This window comes from Corvus brachyrhynchos, unplaced genomic scaffold (genome assembly GCF_000691975.1).
Source record: "Corvus brachyrhynchos isolate BGI_N302 unplaced genomic scaffold, ASM69197v1 scaffold94, whole genome shotgun sequence".
NCBI classification, from domain to species: domain Eukaryota; kingdom Metazoa; phylum Chordata; class Aves; order Passeriformes; family Corvidae; genus Corvus; species Corvus brachyrhynchos.
Genome location: NW_008238330.1, coordinates 447532 through 459450, shown reverse-complemented (window position 1 = coordinate 459450; position 11919 = coordinate 447532). Strand labels below are relative to the sequence as shown.

The window sequence follows — 11919 nt, the reverse complement described above, 5'->3', positions numbered from 1 at the left end:
GCACCACTAAAAAGTCCCTTTTGGAGTGCTTTCCTGTTTTGCTGAGTGATTGTTGCTATCATACTTCCCGCTGCCTTTGTCCCCCAGTTAAATTCAGTCTCAGAATACTACACCATTTGAAAAGATAGGGATAGACATTATGCCTTCTCCTTAGGACTTAGATGTGGAAGAACATGGCCAACAGGGTACCCCTTGGAAAAAGTAGCAGAGATGATGTTGCTGTGCCTCAAGTTCAAATACTAACCCCTGGGGACCAGTTTTTTGAAGGAGCAAGACTTTTGCCTTGCACAGCACATATGGGTGCTGTGTTGCAGGTGCTACAAAAGGAGCCTTGGTTTCTTGCAGTGTGAATGGAGATAAAGGGTGGGTTGCAGTCCTTCTATCAGCATGAAGGCATGGGTGAGTCGGGGCATGTTCCCAGCAAGTGTGCTTGCAAGAGCTGGTTGGGGTCCACTGCTTCCCCTTCCTCCAGCTGGCTGAAGTGGCCTGATCTATAGGGGACTGTGATTGCTGCTCTGTCATCCTCCCTGCAGGAGGAAGTTGCTGCCAGCTCCTACTCACTATACCTCCTGGGTGTATGCAAAGGGTATAGATGTCCCTCTCCTAGTCCATCTCTCTTTCCCCATGCAGTGCCTCTGGCTCAAAGGGGACACATCTCTGTGGCTGTTGTGTCCACTAAGTCAAAGAAGCCCTTTGTAATATTTCTTCTGCTTCTGGGGCAGAGCAAAGTGTGTGGCATGTTGTGGGACTCAATTTCTTCTCATTAATAACTTTGGAGTCTTCCTACCCATCTCAGACTGATGTATTAGGAAATTCACTCCTGTTTTTTTCCTGATGGAAGTAATGATGATGGAAGTATCACATGTCAGCAAAAAACTTTCTTTGTACATCTGGATTCTGTGTAAGGCCAGAAAGAATATTTATAAGGAGACAGATGATGAACTGAATGTATTCCTTGTCCCAGCCCCATTCTCATTCCTTGCCATCCCAATGACCAAAAAACCAAAAAACCCCTGCACTGAGATTATCCTCTGCAAAATCACAGGATAGTTTGGGTTGGAAGGGATCCTTAAAGACCATCTACTCCAACCTTCTTGCAATAAGCAGGGACATCTTCAACTAGATCAGGTTGTTCAGAGCCCTGTCCAACGTGACCTTGAATGTTTGTAGGGATGGGGCATCTACCACTTCTTTGAGCAACTTGTTCCAATGTCTCAACACCCTCATCATAAAAATTGATCTCTAATTTTTTATTTCTAACTAAAGTGAACTTTAATGAGCTCTGGGTGGGTGTATCTGGATATCTTAAGTCCATGGCAAAGCCTTGGTATTTATTAAGAATACACATGAAATTGTGCATTGGTAAAGAAAGCCTAATTGTTTAACAAACTGAAGATCGGGCTGCATATCTGTATTTAATATTGAGAATACTTGCCTATAAAAACCTCCCCCTACCCTTTTTCTGTCCAAATCTTACAAAAATTAGATGTTTGTATGTGCAAAATTCAAGTAAAACATTTTTTTATTACTTCCTTCTTTGAAGCATAACATCTATGACCTTAGCAAAGTTTTACATTTGTCCTCTTCCAACATTTCTCGTTGCCAGTGTAAATACCTGCGATTATATTTAGAACATTTTGACATGTTTTTCAGGTGTTGTGACAGCTATTTCTACAAATGCTTTAATGGAACAGTTACGTTTAAAATACCAACAAAGGCCATGGACTGAAACTCTGAAACTTGTTTATTTTTGCATGGTAAGAATCACAGGTTAGGTGAGAGAAGGATATGTAGTATAAGAGTATGTTTCCAAGATAGTTAAAAAATTGTTTGACTTTCAAAAACAACAAGCGAAACCAACCAAACAAAAACCCCTATGCAATCCAAAACCAAACAAAAGATAACCCCAAGCAAAACTTGGTGCCTAGTGTAGCCTGGCTCCCCATTTTTCTTAGGACAATATATTTTAGAAATTTCCTGCCTAATTTTAACACTTTAGGGGTTGTTTCATGCATTATTTTAACTATTCAGGAGTTAGTACTGATTGTCTACTAGTTTAGGTTACCTTCCATTCATTATCGTTACCATATTCATGATATGTAAAGACAACTTATTGCCTATAGGACTGGGTGAAAACACTGTTTTTTAGAAACTGGTCTGAAATCTGCTATCTAGACTTTCTGCTGCTGTGATATACCATGCTTCCTGCCCTTCCAGTAGCTAATTTAACAATCATCTTTGTAAAGAGTAGATTAGCACAACTGCTGTGAGCTCAGTATAAAAATTCCCATTTGTTTTCATGCTTCTTTTTATTAATGCTTAACTGAAGCCTTACTTTGAAAACAATGTCCTGAATTTGAACAAAGTCAAAACTCTTCAGCAGTAAGTGTTCTTTATTAATTGAAGTGTGAAGTATGAGAAGTTTTCAGACAAGAGCTTGAAGAGAAACTGGGAGAGTTGGCTTGCTACTGAAGTGAATATCTTCAGCTGAAACTTGTATCCCAATCTAACAAAGTACTCCTGTGGCACTTACTGATCTATTTGCTCAGGCAGACTTTTTCTAAAATAAAAACATAAGTATTTTCTTAGCTTATCTCTAGCTGCACAGTGAAATTAGCTGACACATTTAGTGATCAGCTCAAAAGGAAAGGGAATGGAAAGCTGCTCCTTGCTCCAAAGGCATCTGGTATGTAATTACTGCACAACAGCATCTTCACAAATCCATTCAGTGCTGCCATTTCAGAGATAGCTCCAATTGTAGGTGACCTCTGTGTTTGAGAAAAACAAATAGCCAGTGTTTTGTTGTACAGGGCACCTGTGTGCTGTGTCTCTTAGCTAGTAATTTAAGGAATCCTTCTCTGTCTCTTGTTTTCACAAATGTGCTAGGATAACCCACTTCGGAGGCCTGTCAGTAATGCTCCAGATGGTCCATTGCTTTCTTGCATGGAGAAGATAGAGAAGACATTAAATGGTAATGATCTGTTGGATAACTGAAAGTATATTTTTTAATATTCTGTGGAATCTACCAATCCTTCTCTATTGATGTTCTTCACAAAGAGGTCAAATGTACAAACACCGAGGTGGACAAGAGACAAGAGACTTGCGACTTGTCTTTGGGCTAAGCCTTCAGGCTATAGCTGTTCTTAGAGCCTGAGAATATTCTCTACCCAGAACAGTACTTATTAATCATAGACTAATAGTTGTCATTAATAACAAGTCATTCAAGAGATACTATTTTCTCATTACGTAAATCATATCCTTTAAAGCAAGATAATACTGGTTCTACTTCTTGATCATTGCAGTTTCGTTAAATTGCATTTCTGGTTTTTGCAGCTAAATCCATGTTTTCTGTGATGGACACACTGGAACTTTTATCCAGACAAAAAGGGTAAGTTTGTTTATGTATAAATGCAAATGAGCAAGCATGGCCTCAAGTCCAGAGAGGAATACCTGGATGGCTTGTCAAGAATGTTATTTTTTAGCTCAGTGTTCTAATGGAGTGTATTTGCCTATTTTGATTAGCCCTTTGTGGAGGAGGTTGTTGGGTAAAGAGAGGGCATAAATGCCTACATCCCAAAGCTGCAGGCTGAGGTTAATAGTTTTGAGCAGACCAACATGATAATGCAAAGAGCAGAGCACAAATACATGCCCAGTTGGATAGTTTTCAGAATCTGAGCCAAGGAAGAGTTATTTTTGAAGCATCCCTGGTGTCTCTTCCCACGACCAAGTGAACTATACTCATTTCCTTTCTTAAGTGACAGGATTTTTATATATACAAGCTTCTTTTTTTTCTTCCTTTTTCTCCTCAGACTTACTGTTCATGTTAGCCCCAGTGGGACTGCCTGCTACATAACATCAATGATGTTTTATGTAGAAATTCAGCTGGAGAAAGATGGAGATGTGATGGATGTAAAGTTGGCTCACTTTGAAGAAGCTCCTGTGGTAAAATTATTTTTCTCTGTCTCTCACCACCCTGCGGTCTCCCACCTGGCTTCCAGCTGCCATTTCAGAAAGGATTTGACTTCCTTTTGGTCTTGTCACACTTGCAAGCCTGTGCATGACACTAGCTACCTCTTTAGGCATCTGAATCTCTCACCTAAACTTACAACTCAGTTACAGATACTAAATACTCTAGTGCTAAGTATTACAGTAAAAGTCAGCTGACAGGCCCACCTTCCAAGTATGTTGTGGTATCATGCATAAATATTTTTTATTTTCATACTTCAATGTTACCAGTATATAGTAAATAACAGGGGCTTAAAATATTTTCCTACCAAGGTGTAGTGCAATATATATTCTCAATGGATGTCTTGGAGCTATTCTGTTTTTTCTTCTGACTTCTTTAGGAGTATATGTATTTCTACTAGTGGAGATGTTTTTCTAGCAAAATTTATATTAAATTATTTATACAATATCACCCTGAAGTTCACATATCATGTTCTGCAGTTGTTACAGGATTACAAACAATCCTTCAGATCAAAGGTATAACAACAAGCTCTTGTGGGGGGTTGGGGAACATAAACTCTGTTTTTTATCAGTAAGTATCCAAATTACTACATTACCTTGGAGTTAATTTTGTCCATTATTTTTAGCTGAAGTCAACCCTGGAATTTCAAATTGTTCATCTAACCAGCACAGGTCTGTTGATCAGTGAGTGCTGGGAAATATCATTAGAATGGAAATGCATATTCAGAGAATTCTAGCACTACCAACAAAAGGAAAACTGGCCAAGATGCAAATTTTTCTTTTCTGGAAAGAGTATTTCTTTTATTTTGTATTGTTACTGTTATAAAACAAACTATTTCTGTTAATTTTATCCTCTTTCACAGAGCCTTTGTTCTTCCAATTATTATAGTAATATTTTTTTTTAACTATTGCACTGTTAGTCTTGTTTTTGAGTGTTGGGGGGTTTTTTATGCTAACCATTCAGCTACTTAAAAGTAATGGGGATCAAGCTTATCATTACTAATGAAATGCTTATAAAAGATGTGTCACAAAGGATGGCAAGAAAGATGAAACTCCTGTTTCTTATTCCTGTAGGTTTGTGATGACTTGGTGCAGCTTCTAAGGTAAAGAATCATGTGTAGGGTTTCATTTTGAATGGAAAGGAATTCCTGATGCTAGAACCATTCCAGTGTAAAAACTGAAGAGGAAAAAAAAAAAAAGAAGGAAAGAGAATCAGGAAAAATAATATGAATCCAGAAAACAACAGAAGAATTGACACCTTTTTGGATTCCATCATATGTGGGAAGTTGTAACTATTATTACCTGCTTCCAAGTTGTAAATTCAAGGCTAAAACTGTAGCAAATATAATTTTGAAAAGATACTCCAGGATTATTTATTTCTCAAGTCATTCCACTGAATCATCTGCTTCAGTGGAGCAACCGTAGAGAGTAATCCCCAATACACTGGCTCTAGTTGCCAAACACAGCCTTGTAATACTGGCCTTTGTCTTAATTGCAAGAATTATAGAACTACTTGGACCCATAGTTTTGGTAATGGACTGATGATGATAATTCAGAACTGGCAGATTTACAGATATGAACTAGGTATTACTTTTCCTCTCCTCCTTCCATCAAATACTAAACAGTCTTTGTACTGTCCTTATGCAAATACTTTAACTACATGTCCTTCAGGCTTCTCTCACAACAGTGAAAGCAAGGTGGTGTCACATGGCCTGAGTTTCTTTGCAAATATATAGGGAGAGATGTGACTCCAATTTTCTCATGTAGCAGTAGGGCACTATTTATTTATTTATTTATTTATTACCATGTTTTGTTCTGTCTGAATAGTTGCTTTTCCAGGTCAGGCCATCACTTTAAAAGTCTGTTTAGAAGTTCTTCAGTGAATATGATCAAGGTTCCAGGTTTTAATAATAATGAGTGTATTTAGGAAATTGGATTCTTACTTAAATACTGTGGCAAAATAGTAGAAAGGGAAGGTAAAAAGAGAAACAATAATCATTGACCTTGAGTGTTTCACCTCTCTTTTATATTATTCATCATCAGTTTTTCCAGCCCTCTTTTTCCTCAGAAAGGAAGTTATATTAGCTTTATGGGTGTAAACATCTATGTCTTAAAGCTTGAACTTGTATTTTCCTATATTTTTGACTTCCAGTGATGTTAATGCCAGCAGTTTGGCTCTGAACATTGGCATATAGTTACCATTGGTACTGTGGGTGCTACTTCTCTGCTTTTCTGGTTTTGTTAAGATTTGTCACAAAGCACAAGTATCCCTTCTACACCTCTTGGTGTAGTATTTTATTTGGTTGTAAGGCAGTTTGTTATATGTGTAATGTTTCCCATGAGTCTCAAAGTAACTATAAAATCAAGATGAACCAGCCAGCTAATGCATAGGCTGGTGCTGTGTCTGTTTCTGCACCATGCATGCCTGCTTCCCTCCTTTTTCCCTGCTTCCCCACTAGTCTAGCTGGAAAGAGACAGTGGAGAGCTGAGTGACTTGTTTACGTTCCAGTTTTGAAAGGGTTTGTCCCAATGTCAAAGTCCAGGCAGGCTTATTTTGTCTCTGCTGATCCACATTGCAGCCACATCTGCATAGGAAGGGAAGGAAGGTCTTGTCTGTGTGACTGCAGCACCACAGAGTCTAGTAAGACTTGTAAACCTCATGTAAAATCTACTTAAGCAGGTGAGTAAATACCTGGTGGGTTAGTCTGAACAGAGGTCCAGGCTGTCACAGCAAGTTAGAATCCACAGGAATTCTGGGGTTTGAGCAGTCTGAACCATTCCTTTACAAACCAAGCCACCATTCTTTTTTTTTTTTAATTGATGTATCTATCAGTTGTATTTAAGGTCTGTCTCTCTCACATGGTGCTGTGAAGTGCAGCATTAATACAGTTTTGATATTTTAATGAAAAGAGCAATGTACACATGGATGGTATTAGGGAAGTAGTACTATATGACTAGCTTTATTGGAACATCCAGAAAAGCATTTTGCAGCTGATGAGCTGTCAAATTTGTGTTTCATGTACATTTATTGCTTTCAGTAGTGCCTACTTCAGTGCCAATTTCAGCTATAATTACAGTGCTTCTTGAAACAAAACCAAAGGTTCACATTTTTTGGTATCTTCTAAGAAAATTTAAAATCAGTACTGCTACTTGATCTGATAAGGAGGGGGCGTCTGTCACTCTGAAATGGTGTCTTTTCTAGCAAGTTACATATAAAAGAGTTATTTTCTATCTCATTTAGTAGTGTGATAGTCATTATTTCTTTTTGCTAGGATGAAGAACTATGATGCCTTTGGAAAGATTCTAGAAGACCTTTCAAATATGTATCGAATTCCAGGAAACAGGTTGCAGTTATTTTTTACTGAAAAACTTTTGAAATCCATAGCCTAACTTTTGTTCACTTACAAAAATAACAAATTGTCTCTTCTCTCTCCCAGCAAAATGAAAGCTAAGGGATATCTTGCTTTGCAGGCCCTTGAAAAAGACCTTTATTCAATGTCTCTTCTAGACAGGTAACATAATCTATGTCTTTGTCCCTTTACCTCTACCCACACCCCTTCATTTCACTAAAAACCGGATCTAATTATAGAGCAGGATGTGGAAGGCTAATAAGTTTTCTCCCACTGGGAAGCTTGAAGCCTTTGTCAACCCCAGACATACCAAACGAGACGATCTACTGATCTCCTGTGCTTTATCTAAGGGACTTCCTAGGAAACTGGTTGGTTAGAGAGCTTGGGAGTGTGTGCATAGGACCACCCACTGGGAGCAAACAGTGCATCTGAAAGTCAGCAGTCATGTTTAGATCTCCCTGTGGCAGAAGTAAAATAGACTTTTGGGGTTCTATTGTTCAGGTATCTCATTTTGTCCTCAAGTTTTAGATCAGGAGTAGTAGATGCCAGCTCTCCTCCTTCCTTTTCTCATTTCTCCTTTCAAAGAGTAGGATTACAGATGGATGGGGAACAGAGTTTGCTAAACCTTCTGGTAATTGTACAAGGATTTTCATTATTTTCAGAAAATCAGAGTTGAGGGTAGTGCTTTCCTTCTGGATTTTTGAAATATCTTCTCTGATATTATGCCTGTTAAGTTACATACGCATACCTTGGCAGGTATGGCCTTCTGTAACTTGAAACACACTCTTGGATTATTTTTGCAGTTTTCCCTTATGAAGCATAATAACACTATGAGCTAATATGCTGTATCCTGGCTGGTCACTGATATATCAGTAAATATTATTTATAAGTTAAATAGATTATATGTCCCATCTATGCTGTAAGTTAATGCACTGCAGAGTTAGTACACAGCTATGTAAATGTATGGCTGTATGTAATCAGCTATGAACACATTTGAGGTCAGAGACTGGTTCTGTTCGAGTTAGTATATCCAGGTTATGTCCTCATTCTTTGCACAACCAGTTGCCACTCTAATATTTTTGATCCCCTTAATTTCTGGTAAATAGCACACCAAAATGCAACATGAAACAGCTCAGATACAGGGGAAGTGGAAACCCAAGTCCTAGGAGTAATGCACATGTGGAAGTTGTGGTGTTTTGGAAACTGGACATACAATCTACTTCCAAGAAAGCATTGTCTCCTTTTGATTAAGGATAAAAATTACAAATTACATTAGCCTAGCTAGCACTGCAATGCAGGAAACACTAATTAAGATGTGTTTTGAACTAGAACACAGGATCTAAACAGAGTTACTGAAGTACTTAATGGAAAAGTAGGACACCTGGTGCCAAGAACTGGAGGTGATTTTTTTTTTCTTTTTCTCCCTTTTTTTTTCTTTTCCCTTTTCTGAATTCAAAGAATTGTAATCAAAAAACACTACTGAGTTGATCTTTGTGTACAGGAAAGATCCTCTACTATAAATAAAACCTGCTGTAGGGACTTACTCTGCCTGTATTCTCAGATAACATACAGACATACAAAACATATATTGAACATGTATTGTAAGTAGAGATGTACTCTTACAAGGAATCCCCTCTGCCCATCTACAGTGTTGGTTTTTTCACCTTTGTGTCAGGGTACCCAACATATTTCCTCTATTGACCTGTGTAGTAACCATTATTTTTTTTATTCCTCAGGCACCCCAATGAACATTGAATTTTACATTTCTCCCTATCAAGTTTTGGAAGCAGAACTAAATCACGGTAAAGCTATTTCAGCTATTCTGCTATTTCAGCAGAAATAACTAACATGAAGTTTTTCAATAGTACCCATTTCATTAAGCAAAGTTAATGAATGAAAGCTCAGAAATAAAGTTTAAAATTCTAGTTTAGTAGAACAGTTTATGTGATGCACTTTAGCACAGCTTTAATGTCCATCAGGAAACTACTTTCCATTTCTTTGTTGTTGATTCAGCTATTGTTGCTATAATCTTTGGGCAACTTTGGCATTTTGGGTGTGGTCAGTGCAAGCTTCTCCTCACTGCCCACACCACTGTGGCTGTCAGTTGGACCTGACCTTCCAAGTCCTTACCATTGTATGTTTTGCATGCATGGATTAATATACACTAAAACAAGGAAAATAATGCCATTCTCATTCTCCCTCAGGTTCCCAGGTATGTGGAACAAAAACAGTTGTAACTATTGAAAGCACAGATGCACTCCACAAACTCCCTCTTTCTCCATTAATTGTAGATCCTCGAGCTGGAGACGACAGGTGAGGCTCTGGATACTTGTCAATACAGAAATGAATTTACAAAACACTGGCACTAACTTCAGCATAACATATTTAGCCTCTGCTGAAACAGGAACCTCTGTTTTATTTATGCCTTTATGCTCCATAGCTGCACCCTCTGTAATCTCTGGCTTTTATGGTTTTCCCAAATGGACTTCAAAGGTACTGTGTTCATATTTAAATGTGTCAGTTGCATTGAACTATGAATTTATTAATAGATTTGAAGCCAGAAAGAGCCACTGGAACAATATTACTTAACTTCCTAGTATTCAACAAACAAGTCCTTCATAGATTCACGGTAAAGAAAGCATATACTGAAAGATATTACACCTAAAATACACAAAATAGTTTGTCATCCTACTATGGGTACTGACACCTCATCTCTCTCTACCTCAGTGCTGTCTGCAGGGAAAGCCTGAAGTAACTTTCCAAAATAAAATACTTTAGAATTATTTGTAAAAAACATCACTCAGTTTCTGCGTCTCACTTTTCCTTTCTGTCAGTTTTCACATTAACCATGTTTTAAACTGTTAAAGTTGCATTTATAAAGCAAAAAATTTTTCAAGTCAGAAAATGTATGGAACATAATAAACTGCTAGGGACCTGATAGTGTCCTTGCACTAAGAGTCCTTGTTATGGCAATTTCTGTAAAAAGGTTTCATTCTGACAATTTTTTTTCCTAGCAATCCTGCTTTTTTGCAACTGACTGATGAACTCAGCATGGATTTGCCAGCTCTTTTTGTTCTGAAGTTTCATAAGCCTGTTCCAATGTCCTTATCCAGTATTGAAGAGATACAGAGGCTCACAGGCATGTTATAATTGTTTTTTAAGACTAAGTACTTGTGTGATTATGCATTGCTTATTTGCTTTTTACTTCCCAGTGTTAATGTTGCAAGAGGAAAAAGTTGTTTCTGGGCAGAACATAATTCTGTTCTATCAGTCCAAGTGTAACATTTAACAACCAGTGCAAAACAAAAGTTCTAAGAAGATATGACAATTACAGGCAAAGTTAAACACTCTACCTCAAATTCCCAATAGCAAAAAAGGGGAATAAGAAAGAAAATTAGTATTTTTGTCTTTTCAAAACACTGGGTTTGATTTTAATAGTAGCTTTCATAACCTACTGTCATAACCGAATTGCTAATAAAAATGTGCTAATAAAAATAATGACCTGGTTTCAGGAATTCAGATTTCTGGCTTGAAACTAGCTCCACTGTATGAGCTAATTGTTCGGTCTACTCTTAAAGAAAAATGCAGTGAAGACTTGTCTACAAATAAATCTTGTTTCCTTGTGGTAAGTATAGCGTGCATTTGACACACACCATGCTGTTGCGCAAGATATATATACTGAATTACCATTTCCCCATAAGCAAGCAATGTAGGTTTCCCAGAATCCCAACAATATTTAAGTGCTCTTTAGGAAACAGTTCAATTTACGAAGCACTATTAGATCCTTTCAAGTAAGTGAGCTTCTCATCCTCATTAATGAAACACTGTGTGCTTGGCTGCTGAAGTCATACTAATTGGTCTGTATGTAACACAAATATTTACTCTTCCAAAAACTGCTCAGAACTTTACCATTAATGCCTCAAAAAGAAGGAAACTTAATGACTGGTGTGAGGAGCAAGTCCCAAGAAGGTACTTACCTAGATTTTTGAAGATCTTCATCATGCTGCATGTCACACTGTTTTAACAAAAGAGATTTCTTAATTAGGTAACACTGAGATTATTGACTCCTTTCAAAGGGACTGGCAGGAAAAAAAGTGTTACAACAGTGATGCCAATTGCTATCTAGAGACAAGGTTGTTTAACTGAAGAAGGCTTTCCTTTTAATAACCACATTATTGAAATACAGTTACTTAGCCTGCATTAGATGTAAAGTTTTAGAATATAAAATTGTAGCTAAGATGCTTTCTGCCAGACTTATGCACAGGACAACTACAAGACAAGCTTCAAAGATCTACTTGTTTTTGGTAGGAAACATTAATTTTGCAATTCATGGCAGCAAAAGAAGAGGGCACTTTTTTCTGTTCTACTATCAGTGTTCGTAGAGCCCATTGCCTGCTTAGTTCTTGGTCCTCGAGGTGGTGGTACAGAAGGTAGTAGTAAATTAAGACCATGCTAAAATAATGTTTGGCAAAGCTCTTCTGTAAAATGGAATTAAACTGTCAGTTCTATTAGATGCACATGAAAGGCTCTGTAATTTTTCAACAATTCCCTAAAATATTTGTACTTGGTGGGAAAAGGTTTTACTTCTGAGTTTAAAGATTTT

General features: G+C 37.5%; 2 protein-coding genes across 7 annotated transcripts in view; one reads left to right on the top strand and one right to left on the bottom strand.

Moving 5' to 3' along the window:
• Positions 1–11919, bottom strand: part of YAE1D1 (Yae1 domain containing 1) — a 23516-nt gene that overhangs the window by 3112 nt on the left and 8485 nt on the right. For 2 of the 5 annotated variants that reach the window (XM_017734617.1, XM_017734621.1), the window contains one exon: positions 11312–11331. In XM_017734617.1, coding sequence (XP_017590106.1) covers positions 11327–11331 — 5 coding nt within the window. In that variant the 3' untranslated portion in view covers positions 11312–11326. Of the gene's footprint in view, positions 1–1721; positions 2769–3888; positions 5144–11293; positions 11332–11919 lie in introns of those variants that run through there. The other 3 variants (XM_017734615.1, XM_017734614.1, XM_017734618.1) reach the window with 3 other exon arrangements.
• The window catches only part of LOC108446823 (mediator of RNA polymerase II transcription subunit 1-like), a 26483-nt gene that overhangs the window by 11290 nt on the left and 3274 nt on the right, over positions 1–11919 (top strand). The window contains exons 2-13 of one of the 2 annotated variants that reach the window (XM_017734611.1): positions 1654–1757; positions 2887–2971; positions 3334–3388; positions 3810–3942; positions 5041–5069; positions 7239–7310; positions 7404–7478; positions 8646–8716; positions 9053–9118; positions 9521–9629; positions 10331–10455; positions 10829–10941. In XM_017734611.1, coding sequence (XP_017590100.1) covers positions 1654–1757; positions 2887–2971; positions 3334–3388; positions 3810–3942; positions 5041–5069; positions 7239–7310; positions 7404–7478; positions 8646–8716; positions 9053–9118; positions 9521–9629; positions 10331–10455; positions 10829–10941 — 1037 coding nt within the window. The remainder of the gene's footprint in view (positions 1–1653; positions 1758–2886; positions 2972–3333; positions 3389–3809; positions 3943–5040; positions 5070–7238; positions 7311–7403; positions 7479–8645; positions 8717–9052; positions 9119–9520; positions 9630–10330; positions 10456–10828; positions 10942–11919) is intronic. The other variant, XM_017734612.1, reaches the window with a different exon arrangement.